The sequence below is a fragment of the Schistocerca nitens genome, chromosome 3, assembly GCF_023898315.1.
Source record: "Schistocerca nitens isolate TAMUIC-IGC-003100 chromosome 3, iqSchNite1.1, whole genome shotgun sequence".
NCBI lineage: Eukaryota > Metazoa > Arthropoda > Insecta > Orthoptera > Acrididae > Schistocerca > Schistocerca nitens.
Window position 1 is genome coordinate 284,369,326 of NC_064616.1, and position 22,790 is coordinate 284,392,115.

The window sequence follows — 22,790 nt, forward strand, 5'->3', positions numbered from 1 at the left end:
TATCTTGGATTAAAATTGTTTCTCTACAAGTATACATGTGCAAATATTTGAAAATCCTCTTCTTTTATGGAAGGACGGTACTTTTGTATATTATAAAACAGTGTATAACATAATCCACAGAATAATAATTGTGATACAATTCTGAGTGCACTTTTCAGTGCCAAGAAAAGATTACATTGAGGGCACTGAAAATAACCTAAAGTTTGTAGAATGCTATAGTCATCAAAGCAGCTGCACATAAGATTGAATTCAACCTGTTCCTCCATTAGGAGGATGTCGATATATCTACTGCGTCATGCTTACAACTAGAATAAAAGGGGGTCTAGAAAACAAAATATTAACTCAAAACAATCACAAAGTAGTGAAGCAAACTTCCTCAATATTATGTTACAACAGTCACAATTGGTGGAAGTCCTCGTAGTGCCAATTTACAATTTGATGGCAGAATTACTTTTAGATGTCACCTACTAACACCCCCCCCCAAAAAAAAAAAAAAAAAAAAAAAAAAAAAAAAAAAAAAAAAAACAGAGAGAGAGAGAGAGAGAGAGAGAGAGGAGAAGAAGAAGAAGAAGAAGAAGAAGAGAGTCTTTGACTTCCAAATATACTCCCAAAATGAACAATAGACACATCTGGAGGAAGATGTTAATATAGTAACTGGTTACTGTTAGATCATCATCTTCCTCTGCACACCAAGGTTTAGGTACTTGTGCCTGTTCTGTCTTCACTTGTAACTGCCACTTTGTTCTGGGTTTTCCCACATCACTTCTTCCTCTAGGCTGGTACAGCATGGCCTGATGTGAGATTCTCTTTGTATTCATTCTTTGTAGGTGATGTTTCAGTAATGTTTTATTCTCTTCAATCTTTTCATTAATATTATGAATATCTAGTTCATTCCTAATATCAATATTATGAAAAGGGTAGTTGCTACACACCATATAGCGGAGATTCTAAGTCGCAGATAGGCGCAACAAAAAGACTGTCACAAAATGAGTTTTTGGCCAATGAGGCCTTTGTTGAAAAAAGATAAAATGCACGCGCGTGCACACACACACGCGCGCGCTTGCGCACGCACACACACACACACACACACACGACGACAGTCTCTGGCAGCTGAAGAATCTGGCAGCTAGCTATCAGAGACCGTGGTCAAGTGTGTGAGTGAGTGAATGAATGTGTATGCGTGGCCTTGTTGCCCTAAGGCTCATTTTGTGACAGTCTTTTTGTTGTGCCTATCTGAGAGTATCTCTGTTATATGGTGAGTAGCAACTATCCTTTTCATAATATTGTTACATTCCGTCCTGGATTTTCCACTGATTGATCATTCCTAATATCTTCATTTCTTACATGGTCTTCCCTGGTAACACCTCTGACTTTCCAAAGAAATCTCGTTTCCGCTGCTTGTAGTTTATTTTTATTGGATTATTTAGGGATAGATAACTCAATTCCACACAGCAACACAAGTGTAGCTAAGGTTTTACTGTTAGATGACATACCTAATATTACAGCCAAAGTGAGCATAAACACGTTTATCTTACTTCTAAACATAACACTATAGATGTAAATAATGCAATCTTAGAAGAGGTTTCTTTTCAATTTGGTTAACATCAAAAGACTAACAACGAGCAATTTTATATCACTACCATAGTTTGTAATTATTAGGGAAATACGTGCTCACTCAGTTTACATTTATCACTTAAGAATTAAGCAAGGCTATCATGTTTGTAATTACATAAGGCAATTATTAGCACCCACAGGTAATTGGAAGACAGCGGCATTGTTATTTGCTGTGAACCATGCCGTTATGTCACTATGTTTATAAAAAAATCTTGTAAAATTTAATCATGAGTACGAATAGCAGTAACTGTCATACATCTCCCAGGGAACGGCTATGGTGAGAGTTTAGTAGTAAGTTTATATCAAAAGTGACATACATTTTAAAGCTGAAGAAGATTTGATCACAGTTAGTGTATATAAACATTTTGAATTGGTAGCCACTGACGTCATAAAGCTTGATGTCCATAAGAAGTCATCATTCTGTGCATGTAGCACTCACCAAGTGATAATGCCAACACTTTCTTAACACATTAACTAAATCCTAGAAAGTGTCTCAGCCCCCAAAACTAACGTAACAATATGTGGACGCATGAATATTAACACGGGAAATTAGGGATAACTTCCTAAATATTCTGAATACTTTCTTATTTAACCTGATGTGACTGGAACCTTAGACCCTCTCTTACACTGGACCACACTTGTTCTCTCTCTCTCTCTCTCTCTCTCTCTCTCTCTCTCACACACACACACACACACACACACACAGTATTTTGATATAGCACAAATGATAAACGCAGCTACTATAGTCAAGTCAGCTTAATAAGATCTGATAGAGCCACTGTTGCCAGCTTTAACCTGTGCAGTGCTAACAGCTGCAGTGGAAACCAATAGTCATCTATACAGCTACAACAACACTGGGTCATTGCCATACAGATGTTTACAAAATTGCATTATGTAATTGGTTGAGATACACGCACAAAGCTGCAGCACCCAGCCCACTGCAACTGTCTCAAATATAGGGTATTAAGAAGTTCAGCATCAATCTTAGGCCATGTACTCACAGGTACTGACAGGGAACAGTGTAAAGTATTAATAAAAGATTTTGGTCTCTCTTATCATCACTCTCAGATAATAAGGCCACAAAGACAGGCTTTAAGTCTACATGGAATACAATTTAGATGCTACAGGCCCTAAATTCTGCACATTGTTTAAACTAATTTTTGGGGAGACTGACCTAACATCATTCAGGGAACAAATCTGGACACATTTTGCACCCGCTGTGTCACCAAGGGATATTGGGAACCATCTGCTTGCAGGAGGACTAAGATCACATGTGCCTCTAAACAGGCTACCACTGGCAACACAACAGCATCATGCAAGGCTATTCTGGTGTCACAAAACAGTCTACTGGAATGTGGAATGCTGCTCTGTTGTCTTCAGTGATGAGAGTAGATTTGTCTGTATACGAGCAATGGATACACATGCGTGTAGCACAGACCTGGCGAGTGCTCTATTCCAGACTGCATTCGCCCACAACACACAGATCCCACCTCATATTTCATGGTATGGAGGGCCATCAGTTACAACCCGTTCCCACATTTTGTGTTTCTGCAGAGTAAAGTAACCAGTGCCTGCTACACTGCACAAGTTGTTATCCCCCTGCTACTACTATTTCTTCGATAGAAATATGATGCACTTTTTCAGCAGGACTACGATCATTCACATATGGCTGCTATGACACAATGTGCTCTTTGAAGTGTACAACTGCCCTAGCCATCAAGATACCAGATCTCTTGGCAGCTGAACACGTATGAAATATGGTGAAGCAGGATCTTACTCATTCACCTGAGCCTGTAAGAACCATTGTGTAACTGCAACGAATCATGCAAGATGTTTGGGAGAATCTATTGCAGGATGCCATTTAGCACCTTTATGAAGGTAGGAGACGAGGTACTGGCAGAAGTAAAGCCGTGAGGACCGGGCGTGAGTCGTGCTTCGGTAGCTCAGATGGTAGAGCACTTGCCCGCGAAAGGCAAAGGTCCCGAGTTCGAGTCTCGGTCGGGCACACAGTTTTAATCTGGCAGGAAGTTTCACCTTTAGGACTGTTTGCATGCAAGAATATATGCCTGTATTGATGTCGGAGAGGGGTATACTGTGTACTGATGCAACGGTTTGGGTGCGCGTTATTGTGACGTGTGTTTCATTTGGTCTGAATTTATTTGTTAAAATATACTCCTACAATGATGAACTACCTGCCACACCACTTGTCAATAAGATGGCCTTACATCTGAGTGTGCTACATTTTTTTCCAGCACTGTATAATAAATGAGACCCTTAGTTCAGGTACTATTCCGGAACACCTTAAGCTCTTACTAAAGGCAGGGAATGTGGAGAGACTGAAAACTACAGGCCATTATAACTAATCTCTACGCACTCAAAAATAATTGTATCATTCATGGAAGACAGACTAATGAGTTAAATGAATAAATATAACCTTTACACAGAAACACAGTTTGGTTTTGGAAGGGGAAGAAGTACAATATCAGCCATTACAGAAGTTCAAAAAAGTGGTACTTGAGGATGAAGATGATTGGTTTGTGGGATATTCAATTGCGCAGTTATCAGTGACCGTACAAATTACCAATCTTTACAGGGTTATTACAAATGATTGAAGCGATTTCACAGCTCTACAATAACTTTATTATTTGAGATATTTTCACAATGCTTTGCACACACATACAAAAACTCAAAAAGTGTTTTTAGGCATTCACAAATGTTCGATATGTGCCCCTTTAGTGATTCGGCAGACATCAAGCCGATAATCAAGTTCCTCCCACACTCGGCGCAGGATGTCCCCATCAATGAGTTCGAAAGCATCGTTGATGCAAGCTCGGAGTTCTGGCACGTTTCTTGGTAGAGGAGGTTTAAACACTGAATCTTTCACATAACCCCACAGAAAGAAATGGCATGGGGTTAAGACGGGAGAGCGTGGAGGCCATGACATGAATTGCTGATCATAATGTCCACCACGACCGATCCATCGGTTTTCCAATCTCCTGTTTAAGAAATGCCGAACATCATGATGGAAGTGCGTTGGAGCACCATCCTGTTGAAAGATGAAGTCGGCGCTGTCGGTCTCCAGTTGTGGCATGAGCCAATTTTCCAGCATGTCCAGATACACGTGTCCTGTAACGTTTTTATCGCAGAAGAAAAAGGGGCCGTAAACTTTAAACCGTGAGATTGCACAAAACACGTTAACTTTTGGTGAATTGCGAATTTCCTGCACGAATGCGTGAGGATTCTCTACTGCCCAGATTCGCACATTGTGTCTGTTCACTTCACCATTAAGAAAAAATGTTGCTTCATCACTGAAAACAAGTTTCCTCTTCCATGAGCTGTTGCAACCGCGCCAAAAATTCAAAGTGTTTGCCTTTGTCATCGGGTGTCAGGGCTTGTAGCAATTGTAAATGGTAAGGCTTCTGCTTTAGCCTTTTCCGTAAGATTTTCCAAAACGTCGGCTGTGGTACGTTTAGCTCCTTGCTTGCTTTATTCGTCGACTTCCGCGGGCTACGCGTGAAACTTGCCCGCACGCGTTCCACCGTTTCTTCGCTCACTGCAGGCCGACCCGTTGATTTCCCCTTACAGAGGCATCCAGAAGCTTTAAACTGCGCATACCATCGCCAAATGGAGTTAGCAGTTGGTGTATCTTTGTTGAACTTCGTCCTGAAGTGTCGTTGCACTGTTATGACTGACTGATGTGAGTGCATTTCAAGCACGACATACGCTTTCTCGGCTCCTGTCGCCATTTTGTCTCACTGCGCTCTCGAGCGGTCTGGCGGCAGAAACCTGAAGTGCGGCTTCAGCCGAACAAAACTTTATGAGTTTTTCTACGTATCTGTAGTGTGTCGTGACCATATGTCAATGAATGGAGCTACAGTCAATTTATGAAATCGCTTCAATCATTTGTAATAGCCCTGTATATAGTTAAAGTGTCACCACTTCCACGAATGCTAATGAAATGATGAGGACAACACAAACACCTAGCCCCCGAGCAGAAAAAATCCCCACCCTGGTCAGGAATCGAACCTGGGACCTCATGATACAGAGGCGGAATGCTAGCCACTAGACCACGAGCTGTGGATGTAGTACTTGAAGCTCTTGACAGGTATGTCTGTGTTACAGGCATTTTCTTAAACTTATTCAATGCTTCTGACACTCCTGACCACGAAATATTATTAAACAAGCTAGAAGCACTATGTGTAAGAGGAATAGCACACAAATAGTCCAAGAATTACCTGGAAAATAGGGTACAAATAGAAGAGAGAGTTCGCTTGTCTGCTGGTGATACAATTTTAGTAAAACAACAGGCACACAAGAGACATAAAAACATAGCATAGTGTACTGAGCCCAGGTATGCTCTTAATATACAGGCTGCATAAAAAACCACACACTTTTGAGCCACCTGAGAAAATTTATTACCCACTCTACAAGGTTAAATTTCTAGAAATGGTAGGACTACAGTGCAATCTGAAAAGTAAAGTACTTTCTTTCTGATAAATGTTCAAAATGGTGGCCTTCAACATCAATACATCTCTGAGTACGTCACCACTGACTCCGTACATCATAACCAAGTGCAGAGACCATTTGACTCTCATTCTAAAGTTTGTTCAGGTTATGCGGTTTATGTTTGCAAACGTAACTTTTTACTGTGGCCCATAAGAAGAAATCGAGCAGCACAGGATCTGGAGAGGGTGGAGGTAATGCAATTGCCCCTGGCCTGGTAAATTTTGATCCAGGTATGCTCATATGACAGTGCGGAGGGGTGGTATCTTGTTGGTAATAAAACTGTCATTAGCTATAATGCATGAATGGCAGGGAATATGGAATCAACAAGCACTGTTAGGTATTTTTCTCCAGTTACATTACCTTCAAAGAAAGAAAATACATTTACTTTTCAATCTGGACTTTAATCTTTCCACTTCTTGTAGAACTGGAAATAAATTTTCTATGACAGTTCAAACTGTGTATGCATTTTTTTTTATGCATCCTGTTTATCAATGACTTTTGAGATAGTACGACACACAGAGAAAAAGTTCTCTTTGCTGATGACACAACATCATACTCACTGATAAAACACCAAAGCTCCTATTGCAGAAAGCAAATGAAACCTCAAGGATGTTTATGATTCGACAGTACATAATAAATTAACACTGAATATAAAGAAAACAAATAGTATGCAATCAGTATAAAGAGGGAAAGCAACTCTGTCACATTAAGAATAGGTAAATCTATAAATGTTGGGATGATTCCTTCATCAAAGCCACGACTGACCACCTATCATCCACTTCAGAAAAGCACAATTGCACACTATCTGATCAAAAGCAACCAGACACTTCTATGTAATGCAGAATTGACCACTAGATGTCATGAGAGGTGGATTCGCAAGTATAAAAGGAGGCAGGGAGTACTGTGTTATCTAATAGACGAGCAAGAACAGCAGAATGAGTTCATCAGGAGAGTTGAGAGATGACGAACATGGACTAGGCACTGGATGTCACATGAGTAACAAATCTGCAGATGGCTGACTTAGCCCTAGAACTGCTGCAAGCTTCAGCCACTGTCGTCTAATCGCACATTACGGTGTGCATAGAACCAAACTTCAATAATATTTTTTTTATAAAATCAGAATCACACTGTACAATCACAGTAGTTGCTGTTTTTGATAACCATGAAAGAGAACTTTCAAACTAATCCAAGGTTTCTATTAAAAGTTTATACGGGTCTGAGAAAAAGTTAGTTTACAAAAATTATAAAAATTTCTTTACTTGCGACTGGAAAATTCTATAACTTGAGATTTACACGAGAAATATACATGCCTGTAAATTATAAAAAACTCATTAGTATTGGACCAATACATTTCAAGATATAATCTTTTAAAGTGACCAGTTCCTAGAAAGACACTGAAAATTGGACTGCTTCTGGTCTGCATAGCATAAAGTGTTGCTGAGAAACTGCACATATTTTGCTGCACTGCTTGCCTTTTGCACAATCTGATACGTGAGATGTGTAGAATAATTCCTACCTTTTCACATTATATGCACTATCGGGCTGGGCTAGCACTTCAATGGGTGACCATCTGGTCTGCTGAGTGCTGTTGGCAAGTGCGATGCACTCAGCCCTTGTGCGGCAAACTGAGGAGCTACTTGATTGAGAAGTAGCAGCTCCGGTCTTGTAACCTGACATACGGCTGGGAGAGCGGTGTGCTAACCACATGCCCCTCCATATCCACATCCAGTGATGCCTGTGGGTTAAGGTAACAGGGTGGCCGGTCGGTACTGTTCGGCCTTCCAAGGCCTGTTCGGATGGAGTTTAGTTTACTTTTCACATTATATATGTTTTTATCATGTATTTTGCAGATTAGGAAATCAAATTACAGTTACTTGGGTGTGCAAACCATTGTCTATTCCGTGTGGTCACCAGAGCTGCTTAGAACCTGCAAGTATTTTGCTACTCTGTTCTTTTGTAAACCTGATATGTCAGTTCATTAGGATACTTCATGCTCTTCACATTATATATGTTTGTGTTATTTCCCTTGTGTATGTTAGGAAATCTACTCAATCAATTCTTAAGCAGAAATGAAATAAGAACAGGTGAAATCTGTAATGCTTTCCGACATTACACAGAGAAGCAGATAACGACAGCATTGGCAGGAATGTTGAAATGTGGAGAACAGTGAGTCACCACTCTTTTGTGCATGTTCACCTGCTCCTGCACTCAGCCTTCAAAGGCCTTCCTGCCTGCCAGGTGTAAATGAATGCCCTTAGCCATCTGGCCCTTCTACCTGCCAGGTGTACACACACACCCACAGCTATCTGGGCACTCTACCTGCCAGGCGTACACGCCTGTCCACAGCCGTGAAAGGTTTAAAAAGAATAGAGTACAATGGTCGAGCAGCTCCTCATAAGCCATGCATTTCTGTAGTCAACGTTAAGCGACAAATCAGGTGGCGTAAAGTGCAATACTTCTGCACAGTTGGTGACTGGAAATGACTGATTTGGATTGATGAATTATGCTGTATGCTATGGCAATCTGATGGAAGTGCTTATGTTTGGCGAATGTCCAGAGAACGTTACCTGCCACAGTGCCAACAGTGATATATGGAGTAGGGGGCGTTAGGGTATGTGGGTGTTTTTTTGTGGTCTCCTTACTGCTCTTATGAAGCCACGAAATGCGGAAGGATGAAAACAAACGTTAGAGCGCAGTGTACTTTGTACAGCAGAGGAACAATTCGGAGATGATAACTGTTTACATCAGCATGACAATGTATCCTATCATAAATAACATTCCTGAAATGGGCTGGCCTACCCAGAGCTCCACGATGAATTACAGTGTCGACTTTGCTCCAGACCTCAGTGTCCAACATCCCTACCTCCTCTAGTTTTGGGTCTTGAGGAAGAATGGGCTGCTATCCCTGCACAGACATTAAGACATTTCATTGAAAGTGTTCCCAGCAGAATTCAAGCCACCATGAAGGTGAAGGGTGGACACACTGCATATTAATGTCCACTAATAGTTGTCCAGATACTTCAGATAAGATTGTATATATTTATTTTCACTGTATTATGATGACAAATCCTACATCATTTTAAGATGATTCCTAGATGAATGAATGAATAATTAAGATAAAATCAAGTAGTTTAAATGGGGCAAATGTGCAGAAGAGTAGCTATTGGAGAACCAGTTGTGAGATAGCTTTCACAGTAGTAATACCAGTGGGCCACAGTACTTTATTTGCATAAATAATTTTAATTACTTGTTTTATTATTTGCTTCAGAGTGCAAAGACAGCAAGAGATGACAGTATAATTGACAGAAGGTAGAAGTGTAATAATTGGGTGAAGTAAATATGTCAGGAACAGCTTGGGACGGAAAAGTGGACTCATAGGAAAATGATCAACTCATAACAACTACACTAATCTGGGAGAGAGCTATCAGCAATTAGTTTCAAAAATACAATGGCTGACAATGAATGCATTTTTGCTAAAGCCGAGTTGAAGTCAGACACTACTGAGGAGAGAAGGGCCATAAAGCAACAGTACTGTGAATATGTTTAGTGGGTGCAAACCAAATGTGAGGGTATCCATCTGAAATATTCAATCAATGGGTAAGAAGCTGTCTGCAAGGGGAAGGGAATGGAGGAGAACAGAAACTACACACCAGTTAGATTTACTGTATCATAAGTAAAATATATGAAATAATTGCAAACAGATATACAAGGTGAACCAAGAATGGCGCACTTAAAACACCACAGTGCAATTCCTTGCATACAAACAGTATAAGATTGCCCCTAACCGAATTTTGCCCTTCACATATGTTCGATACAAAAAAATCAACACTGTGTAATCACGTGTACAACAAGTATCTCCATTCAATATTGGTTAGCTGTGCTGCCCAGTTTGTGCAGTGGGACAGTTTTGCGTTTGAATACTAGAGTCCTATTCGGGGTCTATGGTTACTCATTATTTATTTTCCAGTTTTGATCTGCCCAATAATGTTGTGGAATGTACTGTTTTTTAAACAATACACATACTACAACTAGAGTGTTTTCAATATTGACCATAGCAAATTATTGGTCAGACATGTCGAAATTTTCTTTAAGAGTAATAATCAGTTAAAATTAATCATCTGTCATAGGGCAGAAATAGCTACAAAATTTATCATGTTAAACACAGATACATACGTACTACATTCAGTAAAAATAGCTGTTGATTTGAAAGCTGAAAGACATAATTAGTTACACCCTGATGATGACAAATATAGTAATAGTGTTGCTAACCCACTGGTGACGTAATCTCCTAACTGAATGAACTTATGACAGGCAGGTATCATGAAAACTGGATTTGAATTTAAAGGATGAAATAGTGCGAAACAAAATACTTAAACAATGTGACTTGCATGGTTGTGGGGGGAACTACCTAGGATAGATGTAGAGAGGTTAGATTAAGACGATTTTTATTTTGAGGGAAGTGGTAAAAAAAAAAAAAAAAAAGCGGGAAACAAAGCTGACAATGAACTGGAAGGCATGGAGTGCCCAAGTCCATGGAAGAGAACAGAATAAACATTTTAACGGAAAATACTTCATTAAAGTGGAACAATAAAATGACTGCACACTCATTTATGTGTTTTGTGTAAGATCTGCTGCCATTGCTGTATAATGCTTAAGAAACCAGACACCATTTCATGCAGGAACTGTACTCTTAATCTCAAGTATTGTAACACAAAACTCTACCTACTGTGTTACACGTGCAGCACAGTCACACAGTACCAAACAAAAATACTTGTTGTATATGTGACTACAGTATTGCTAAACTGCCTTTTCTACTTCCATTTTCTGTCAAATATACATACAGAATAACATTTTGCTTGTGAAATTTTTGTACTTTCAATACACAAGGAAGCATGCTATGGCACCTGAGTGTGCAAATTTTGATTCACCCCATATAAGAGGGTGATTCCACAAAGATCGAGGTTTTCATGTGCGTCACAGCTAGATGGTTTCTAGCAAGTATTGTTAGGAATGAGAGGACCACAACTGATCTCTCAGAAGCTCTTGATAAAGTAAATTGACTTGAATAAACTGTGAAGATGGAACTAGACGGAAGAGTAATAAGTTGGATCACAGTATACCTACACCAAAGAAAATAGGTGGCAATGGGGAACTTCACATCACAGGTGGCAAAAATAGAAGGCTGTCCTGAGGCAGTAAAGTGGTAATATTCCCAAATAGCAGTAGGATAAAATGTATGTATACAAACTGGAACCAGATGACATCACAGCAACTTGAGAATGCCACTGCCTGTGTGTAACTCCTGAGTGCAGGGAAACTATATTTGGGTCTGCACATAAGTGAGGTGGAAAACAAGGCATGTAAGTTTCTGTATACATTAATAATAGAACTAAAGGGTGCAAAAAATGGTACAAAATAAAATAAAGTTGAACCTAATAAGCCCTTGGTCACAATTTTTAATCTTTTTGACCAGGTTTCAACACTCCCATGAGTGCCTTCATCAGAAATTAAATATTTAAAGTAGCCTATAACATAAGTACAAATTTATGGGAAAAAAGATTTTTATATAACAGTACAAGAAAGAGACAGTGCTTACATGTCACATCTAAAATAAATATCAAGCCAGAAAGGCTTTAGTCACAAAGTATTTTTAAAAAGAATACATGAAAGGTGAGCCACTGTGGGCTGCTCATACCTATAAAGCCACAGGTAGCAACAGACTGAGGCGCCTGCATTAGCAAGTGTGGGCAGGTGAACATTACACCAAGAGTGCCATCTAGTAGCCATAGATATAAGCAGGCTACTTAACAGCTTAGACAGCTGAATGCTAAAATGAACAGTATTTAGTATATGAACTCACAGGCAAACTTTCATTTGACAACAGCAGACATGGTTACTTTTTGCTTATGTAAAAGCATAGAAATACGGTTAGGAGACTGAAAACTGATTAATAGTACAAAAAGAAGCAGTACTTAGACATCACATACAAATTAAATATTAAGCGAAAAAGCTTTAGTCACAATTCTAAAGTAGAATGTGTGGAAACTTGTGGTAAGGTCTTATGGGACCAAACTGCTGAAGTCATCGGTCCCTAAAGAATGCATGGAAAGCAAGCCACTGCGGACTGCTTGCATATGTCTAGCTACAGGTAGCATCCGACTGAGGTGCCTGCATTAACAACTGTGGGCAATTGAACATTGCACAGACAGTGTCATCTAGTAGCTGCAAGTACAACCTGGCTACTTAACATTCAAATAAAGACAGACAAATATTATGATGAACATTATTTAGTACATGATGAAAAAGGCAATATTTTGTTTAACAGCAGCAGATAAAGTAACATTTTGTCTACATCAGAGCTTAGAAGTACAGTTCAAAGTATGAAAACATCTTTACAGAAAATACAAAAAGGGCTGAATGACACAGCCTGTAGAAAACGATATAACATGAAATACAGCCAATAAACCATTTAATAAATGAAAAATTATGAGCTTACTTAGATGGAAAAAACATTTTGGTAACTGCAAGACGAAACCCGAAATTAAATGTCAAGTAATGGCTTTATACCGTTGAAGATATTTTTACTTTTGTTTTTTCCATCTAAGTCAGCTCATAATTTTTCATTTATTAAATGGTTTATTGGCTGTATTTCATGTTATATCATTTTCTACAGGCTGTGTCATTCAGCCCTTTTTGTATTTTCTATAATGATGTTTTCATATTTGAACTGTACTTCTAAGCTCTGATGTAGATAAAACGTTACTTTATCTGCCGCTGTTAAACAAAATATTGCCTTTTATATCATGTACTGAATAATGTTCATCATAATGTTCGTCTGTCTTTATTTGAATGTTAAGTAGCCAGGTTGTACTTGCAGCTACTAGATGGCACTGTCGGTGCAATGTTCACCTGCCCACAGTTGTTAACGCGGGCACCTCAGTCTGATGCTACCCGTAGCTAGACATATGAGAGCAGTCCGCACTGGCTTGCTTTCCATGCATTCTTTAGGGACCGATAACTTCAGCAGTTTGCTCCCATAAGACTTTACCACAAATTTCCAAATTTCTACGCATTCTACATTAGAATTATGACTAAAGCTTTTTCGCTTAATATTTAATTTATATGTCATGTGTAAGTACTGCTTCTTTTTGTACTGTTAATCAGTTTTCAGTCTCCAAACCATATTTCTATGCTTTTACATAAGCAAAAAGCTACCATGTCTGCTGTTGTCAAACAAAAGTTTGCCTGTGAGTTCATGTACTATTCATTTTAACATTGAGCTGTCTATATTTTAGATGTTAAGTAACCTACTTATATCTACGGCTACTACATGGCACTCTTGGTGTAATGTTCACCTGCCTGTGCTGGCTAACGCGGATCTGCCCACACTTACTAACGCGGACGCCTCAGTCTGTTGCTATCTGTGGTTTTAAAGGTATGAGCAACCCACAGTGGCTCGCCTTTCATGTATTCTTTTAAAAAAAAAAAAAATTGTGACTAAAGCCTTTCTGGCTTGATATTTATTTTATATGTGACATGTAAGTACTGTTTCTTTCTTGTACTGTTAGACAATACTTACACTTTTATATAAAAATCTTTTTTCCTGTAAATTTGTACTTGTGTTATAGGCTACTTTAAATATTTAATTTCTGATGAAGGCACTCATAGAAGTGTTGAAACCTGGTCAAGAAGACTAAAAATTGTGACCAAGGGCTCATATATTTCAACTTTAGTTTATAAACAGTCACTGAACCAAGCAGCTATGTTTAAAACTCTGAAAAAAAAAGAAAAGAAAATGCTTGTTTGTCCCCTGTATGACTAGAGTTGGAGTATGCTTCAGGGATAAAAGATCATTTCCACAGAGAAACCTGTTAAAGCAAATGTAGTGTAATAAAATATAATGGGAGACTACAGAAGGACGAGCTGTCACAGAAATGTTTAGGAAACTGAAATAGGGAATGCCTTCCCCAAAGAAGGAAAGTAGCTAAATATACATGGGATATTTACCAAGCATATGTGGGTAAGGATGCATGTGAAGATCTAGGACATAGGGTGGTCAATGATGTGATATACCAAATGTCCTAGGATGAATGGTCATTATTCATGGACATGACAGGAACGATAATTCAAAACAAAAAAGTCTGGTTAACATGGGCTCTAAAACACATACCTTAATACCTATGAGCACTTGCTCCTCTTTGATACTATGAGAAACAGCTCTTCAACTGAGTAAGTGCTCATTGTTCTCTAGGTATGCACTTTAGAGCCCATGATTACTTGACTTTCTTTTGTTTTGTTTTGGTCCATATTACCTCCTCCTCAAATTTGGAAAGCAAAGAGCATGCAGTAGAAGAGATTTGTTTCACAGTATCAAAGATGAAGAAGTGCTCGTAGTTCCTAAGGTATGCATTGCAGATCCCATGTTTACTACACTTTACTGTTTCGAATGATTGTTCCTGGTATATCCCTAAATACAGGCCATTCTTCCTGGGATGCCCAGTATAAGGTACGGAAAGACCGTCATTATGATGTGAACTTTAAATGCTGGAAATCTTTACCAGATTTAAAGAATCCTTTCACAAATTTGCAAATTCCCAAAAATGTGCAAATTAGGATATTACTGATTTTAGTAATATGAAAAAATACTAATACATTGTAAATTACTGTAAAATAATACCAAGGAAAAAAGAGTCTATAGTCACCAACCAGTGTTTACCTTCTTACCTCCTAAAATAAAAACATAAAAATAACATACCATTCGAGTTGCACTTGGGTCGGAGTCTCTAATACGAAGCCCATTATGAGTCCAAATATAAGCGACATCAAGTATTTCCTCTGCAACTGCCTGGCATCGCAGTTCCATGTCACGCTCCACGGCAGTGTGTGCTACGGGAACCATTTTTTGAATAAAGTGTGGACCACCTAAGAGAGTTGAAATATACATTAGTACATTATTATTAAACTGGCGAATGAAAATCTGAACCTCTTAGAAAATAGGTGAAGCTGTTCTGACATTATGAGGTACAGCAAATATTCTTACTTTCACCATATTTTATCATCTTTCCGATTTCAACTTAATAGTTTTCATATGCTGAGTATGAGAGACAGCAAGAAGCCCACAAATCAGTATCTATTCAAATTTAGTACATAATATAAAATGACCAGTAGGCTTGTCAAATACAAGTGTAAGGATTTGGAATGTGCTAGCAAAATGTCAGAAACACCACTAAGTGTCTGTATGGCAAAACATCTCGAGAGATGAGTGCCAAAAGGCAACATGTCAAGTGGCCACAAAAGCCCGAACAATTTTGAAGTAATTTTTATAGAACAATAGAATCAGCTGTAACTATATTTGATTCTGTTTGTTTGTTTCTGTTGAGAAGCAGTAGCATTTTACTGTAGATGAACAAAGTGCTCACTTGATTTGTGGTGTTTCTTATCATTATCTTTCTTTTCCAATCCATTTTGATAATTACAAAATCTCAAGAACACTGATTTATAATCCGTAACATAAAAGCACTGATTAGCATATTGCAGAGATCTTTCATGGGTATTTAAAGCCATATGACCCTTACTCGACAACATTACAGAATGAACTTAGAGTAGAACCAAAAATAATTCTATTCGTACTTCATAGGAATATGTTGAGACCTGTTTTCTTTTGAGGTCGCTACAATGTGTACATTACACGGTGGCAGTCAGCAGCATGACTAAACAAATGAGAACTTAAACTACAGTCAGCCTACACCAGGGATTTGTGCTTCTGCAAAAGCAGAACTGAAATGTGGCCGTAGGCATTGCAGATTTCCTCCACTGTTGTGAGAGTCATACTCAAACCCTGCGATGAACCAGGATTAGTCTCTTTCAGTTTTAAATAAGAAATTAAAATCATGGGCAATGTGCAACCCAAAGCAATGCGCAGCGCACGAAGCATTTGGTAATGGCTACTGCACAATTGTTTGCTAAGGCTGGCAGCACCATAAATGAGAAGTTCAGGTAAGTAGTAGGCTGAGCCATGAAACAGAGTGGTTTGGTAAATGATAGTAGAGGAGAAGTGAGGGTAGGGAAATTGAGTGTGAGGGTAGTAGAAGGGAGGGAAAGTACTAGTGGTAGACCTGTGGGATTGTGGGAAAGAAGAATATGCTGGAGACAAAGTTCCCACCTGTGTAGATCAGAAGCGCCAGTGCTGGGAGAGAGGGATTCCAAATGTCTCAGGTACTGAATCATTAGGGTTGTGTTGCGCAGAATATATTCAGTAGTTAGGAGTAGAGTTTGGGGTTGACCACAGTTTGGCTTACGAAAATAAGTTAGTTTCTCAACCTCTTTACATGAAATGATATTGGTCATTTCCCTCTTACACAACAAATACTACTGCACCTCAATTGTACATAATTTCTTGAATGTACAGTGAAATTCAAAATGAATATAACAATTACAAACAGCTATAACTATTTAATACATAGTGATACACCAATAAGACTTACAGACAATGTAAAGAGAAATGAAAAGCAGTTGGCCCACCCTGGAAGCCACGGAGGAACAAAACGTTTGCTGCGTGCCTCACTTCCACATACGTAGTAAGGTTTATAAGCTCAACATTCAAATGTAGGATACAGAAAAGTCTTTGTATGTAACTGAACATCAGCATGACTCACCAAAAATTAATGTGTTCTGTGTGATGTCAGCACCAAAACTGTATGGTCCAGTTTTCTTAACTGAGCAAAGCATTTCAACAAACATTTACTTTGACATACTGATTTTTTAATGGGGTAATGTGAAAGACCTCAAGTATGTGCATCCTTTGCTGAAAACAATTCCAGAAATGAAAATATGCATTTCTAATGTGCTCACGTCAGTGACTCCACATATCATTCAGAATATGTGGCGTAAATTGGATTACTACTTATATGTTGTCCGAAAAAACATGGGAGTTATATTGAACACCTACAATGTACATAAAAAACTGAACATTCTTTCACATTCTCGAAAATTCTTACAGGTGTATCACTATGAATTAATTAGTAGTTACAGCCATTTGTAAACACTGTATTCATTTTGATTTACCTTGTGGTTACACACATCCAACTAACCCTGCAAACAATATTTAACTAAATTCTTCCACTTCATTACAGTGACCGTATTTGATTTTGCAACAGTTGTTGACAATGGATAGATCAACTGTTCTTAAAGAACCACCTGGATGTCAAAATAACTTTCTAATAACAGTTTATTGCAGGTCATAGAACAGTACAGCCCAGAAACAGATATATTTCTTCTTCAGCACGATGAATGTTAGAGCATCAGCTCAGTGTACTGCATCAAACTTCAGCTCCAAAATGAACCCATGATGAATTAGATATCATTGTGGAATTCGAGTACTGTGTATATTGCATATAAGTTTAAATTATTCTTCATTATCGGGATGATATACAATAATGCAAAGTATTGACAAATTTACCAAAGTTTGTGGAAATACCTGGATAATCACTTTCAGAAACTGACCCTATAAAGTTTTTTTTTCATGACAAATTTGTTGTAATGCTGACTGTTTAATGTCTCTGTACTATTCACATCTCATATATTTGTATTCCGTATCCTCTACCTGGCATGAAACAGTGTTTTCCAGAAGCAGACAGAATCCTTAAGTCTTTACTCAATATTCTTCCATACTGCTTCCTACAATATAATGCAAACAGCACACTTTTTCCGGAATCTGCCCACTTTCTACTATCTGAAGTTCACATGTAATGGAGATATGCAGAGCTGTGAGTTACTTGTGTACTCTCTATCAATAGCCACTCCACTAATACTTCACTTCATAGAAAAGCAGGTCAAATTTTGAAAGAATTAATGAATTACACATGATCAATGTGTGCAGGGAATGAATTTCCCCAGGAATTGGTGGAATGCATAACTGGGCACCATAAAAACACTGACACATGTCAGTTGCAACAAACAGACTCAACCACTTTGAGGATGTTTATATTAAGATCTGGACCACAGACCAAAACACAATTGTAGTAAGGTACAAATAAGTGTAATACTGTAAGTAAAGCTACACTGGGCAGACAAATGTAATAAGATGAATCAACTAGGTAGACTTTCAGGTGGTTTCATTTCATTTTTTGCAACAATTCCTCCCCATCAGCTTGCCTCTCCCAACCTTTGATTGTGAGTGACACTATTAACTCTCCCCTTTCCGCTCTCCTTCCGTTGGCTGTTCATATGAAAACAAAAACTAGCATTGAATGTTTTGCATTGATAACAGCCCAATTGATATTAATTTACTTTGTAAATACGTAAACATGACCTTCAGATGTATTGCTTAAACTTTCTTTTAAATTTGAAAAACTGACGAATGTTTTAGGAAACCAAAATTTAGCACTACAGTACAATACTTACGAAGAACAATTAGCCTTCCTGTGCTTTCAGCCACGCCATACTCATTCTCGGCAATACAAGTATACAGGCCTTCATCATTACGAGATACGGAACGTATCAGAAGATCACCATTCCTCAAAATTTCACGGAGGCCTCCAGATCCTAAAAAGTATTGAAGAATTGATATTTCAAAATAGATTAAGGCCATAATATATATAACCTTTACTTGCTTACTCGCTTTAAGTTAGGTTAAGTAACAATTGTAAATACAGTTACTTTGATGTAAAGTTGTCATACTGAACAACACAATGTTCTTCAGCTCAAGTTGTAGCCAGCTTCAAGTACAATATCAAGAAATTGATATCTTATGCATGCTCATTATGAGCATGGCCACAAAGCTGGAAAAAACAGTCATTAATGAAAGTTGTATTAGTTTCACTTAGGAGTCTTACCAATCTGAGAGCTGTCTTTCTTCCATACAAAACTTGGCCTTGGAGCTGCTTCTGGATTGCAGTTAATAGTGATGTTTCCCCCTTCTGCTGCATATGTTTCTGGCTCAAGTGGCCGTTTTTTAAATGATGGTTTCAGAGCTGACAGTTTAAAAACAAAAGTATCAGTTGTGACTATGATCAATTATGTATGAATTCAAAATTGTATAATGCCTGCCTTAAGCTAGCTTTTATTTACATGTTCACTAAACTAGAAAATGTATGTCACTCGAGCTTACATAAGATACGCAGCTGAGCTGTAGAGTACTTGGCTTTAAGCTGATTCCTGGCTTTGCATTGGTACATAGCTTGATCACGATCTGGATCGAGATTCTTAATTGTCAAGACATTGTCAACAATTCTGTACCGGTCACGATCTTCTCCTGGTAGTTTCTCAACGTCCAGAGGTTCACCATTCCTTAACCAGCTGTATGTGACATCTGGTATTCCAAATGCTTCACAAGTCCAAGTCAAGTCTGAATTTTTATCCATGTGTCTGTCAACCAATGGTATTGTAAAGTTTGGCTCAGCTGAAAAATAATTTTTATATTAATACTGCACATATAGCTAAAAGCCACGTAGAGCTTGAGAGTCCTAAACTTAAATGACAGATGTTGTTGACAAAACAGTAAACACTAATCATCTGGTGGTGTGGTGGTGGTTAGTGTTTAACGTCCCGTCGACAATGAGGTCATTAGAGACGGAGCGCAAGCTCGGGATAGGGAAGGATTGGGAAGGAAATCGGCCGTGCCCTTTCAAAGGAACCATCCCGGCATTTGCCTGAAACGATTTAGGGAAATCACGGAAAACCTAAAGCAGGATGGCTGGAGACGGGATTGAACCATCGTCCTCCCGAATGCGAGTCTAGTGTGCTACCACTGCGCCACCTCGCTCGGTCACTAATCATCTGCTCCTCCTCAAGTGATAGTTGTCTAATGTTCAATACAAGTGTGAAAAATCACAAATAGAGGTACCTCGGCATTCCTTTACTGTTTGTTATGACAGATCGAGTAATCGTAATGACACGTTACAGTTCCTATTAAATGTCAAGATTTATCTGAGATTACAATACGCACAACTGAAGTTCACAAATGAACTTACAATTCTCTTTGTAAGCCATCTGCTTGACAATATAAAGTGTTAGTTCTAAATAAAGCCATTAATAATATTGGTTATTTAAAATGAAACAAGTAGTATAATTTCTTTTATATACGTGCACTGCTGCTGAAACGCACAGAGAAAAACTATCATTTGCTTTGTGCTTCTAATGTAGGTATTTGTGGAATAGCCGTAAAAGTTATGCATTTTAAAAGATTGTAATTGCTTAAACTCATAGGCAGAAAGACAAGTTTTAACATTTATGTTTTTTTTTATGCATCTCCCAAAACTATGAGTGAACTATAGACAGCAAATGAAATGGGAGGCAGTGGTACATAACATAGTTAGAAATAAGTGAGGCCTACATTAGAATTTTCAGTGTGAAAGTATACTGTCTAGGCAATGTGTGACAAGAAATATAATTTTTCGAGAACATACATACCTGAAAATAAAACTGTACCAAAATGTTAAACATATTCAATATGCCATTAAAATGAGACTTAACTTTATGACACTTCCTGTGAATGATATTATATAGCACCATAAGCTGCTGTTAAGTTAGTTTTTTAATGTGTGACCAGTTTCAGTCAAAGACAGGTAAGTGCAGTTTGGGTTAACAGCAAGAGTTACATACATATGTCTAAAAACATCACAATACCAAAAATATAATACACTTCCTGACAAAAAAGTGTAGCATCCGGAAGGAGAGGAGAAAACGAAATGAAACTATGTTATTTTAGAGATTATATAACTGCGTCAAATTTACAAAGAACGCAGCAGTACGAGTCCATCAGTACAGTGTAGCTCCTTCTTTCACCTGTATGCACACATAGTTTGTTGACAAGTATGCACACATTGTTTGTTGATGAAGCTTTAGTATACTGGAAAATATAATCATTGAGCAACTGCACAAGAACACCGGATAACTTAGACAGAATTTCTATTTCACGTATTGAATAGCAGCTTGCTGTAAATGTACAAAAATGTTTACTTACTGCAGATGAGTAGGAAAAACAGGACAGAAGTAGGGAATGCGAATGGTCGACTTTGGTTTATTGTGAGAATGTTGGGAAAGTGTGAATGAGACCATTTATAGAACACTAGTGCAACCCACTCTTGAGAAACCGCCCCCCCCCCCTTTCTCTCCAAGGTCAGGGTAATGGAAGACACTGAATCAATTCAGAGGCAGGTTGCTAGATTTGTTACTGGAAGGTTCCATCAACACATGAATATTATGAAGATGCACTGTGAACTTGTAGTAGCCACCAGAAAGATCGCGGGAGGCGCACATTGGCACGGCGCGTCACGGGCGGTAGTTGCCGCAAGTAGAGTCCCGTCCACCAGAGGGCACGCGAGAATTCGGACGCGACCTCTGCCGGCGTAACAACAAGAACAACAACAACAACTCCAGCAGCACGGGCCGTGCCCAGTCAGTCAACATCGGGCATGCCTAGGACACAGTCCCGGTCTACGCTAAGTGAAGTGCGACGTAAACGTGAACAGTGTTACTACACAATTGGCGACGAGGATGGGATCATTCTTTCGCGTGTTGCGTCGTTGTTCCGGTTTCGCAGTTTCTCCACAGCATGGAGGATTTGGTGCGAGTTTTGGTTGCGCAGCAGACGGAACTCATGGCCACCATGAAACAAGTGCTTCCGGCGTTGCTCTCCACGCTGTCTGCTCCGGCGCAGTTCCCTCCTCCCTTTCCCCCGTATGACGAGACGGCGGAGGACTGGGACGCATATGAACATCGCCTTCGGCAGCATTTCCAGGCGTTTCATGTTGCCAAGGCAGAGGTATGTCGTGCTCTCTTCTTGTCTTGGATATCTCCCTCGCTGTATCAAGTTTTGCGGCAACTACCGCCCGTGACGCGCCGTGCCAATGTGCGCCTCCCGCGATCTTTCTGGTGGCTACTACAGAACTCATATAGAAATCCCTGGAGGAAAGATGATGATCTTCTCTTGAAACACTATTGAAAGAACTTAGAGCACTGGTATTTGAAGGTGATTCCAGAACAATTCTACTCCCACTGATGTACATTTTGCATCATGACTATGAAAATAACAGAAATTAAGGCTCATGTGGAGGCACATAGATAGTCATTTTTTCCACTCCCTCTTTTGGTGACTGGAACAGAAAACGAAACGACTAGTAATGGTACAAGGTATCCTCTGCCATACACCATATGGTGATTCGCAGAGTACATATGTAGATGTAGATTCAGTTGCGAAGGGCGTCCTAAGGACACTGTATCCTCTCCTGATGTAACCCAGAGTCCGCAGCTCGTGGTCACATTCTCACTTCCCGAACACGGGGTCCCAGGTTCGATTCCCGGCTGGGTCAGGGATTTTCACCTGTCTCGAGATGACTGGGTCTTCGTGTTGTCCTAATCATTTCATCATCATTCATGAACATGGCGAGATTGGACTGAGCAAAGGTTGTGAATTTGTACAGGCGCTGATAACCGAGCAGTTGAGCACCCTACAAATCAATCATCATCATCATCATCATCATCATCATCCTCATGTAACCCAGCCCACAACAATTGTAACTGATCCTTGATATTCTGGGCGCTCACAATGGGATGAAGAGAACGTCCGAGCTGGTCCCACACTACTCTTCGTAATGACCAGCGGAAGAATGGGACCTCTCCTCAGGTCACAACCATACTTGCTGGTGACGGCTGTCTGAGGTAGTGCCAAA

General features: G+C 39.1%; 1 protein-coding gene across 2 annotated transcripts in view; it reads right to left on the reverse strand.

The window, feature by feature from the left end:
- The window catches only part of LOC126248253 (contactin), a 163,633-nt gene that overhangs the window by 78,779 nt on the left and 62,064 nt on the right, over positions 1 to 22,790 (reverse strand). For both annotated transcript variants that reach the window (XM_049949104.1, XM_049949105.1), the window contains exons 10-13: positions 19,229 to 19,519; positions 18,954 to 19,091; positions 18,523 to 18,663; positions 14,876 to 15,042 (exon numbers count right to left, since the gene is read on the reverse strand). In XM_049949104.1, the coding sequence (XP_049805061.1) occupies positions 14,876 to 15,042; positions 18,523 to 18,663; positions 18,954 to 19,091; positions 19,229 to 19,519 (737 nt within the window). The remainder of the gene's footprint in view (positions 1 to 14,875; positions 15,043 to 18,522; positions 18,664 to 18,953; positions 19,092 to 19,228; positions 19,520 to 22,790) is intronic.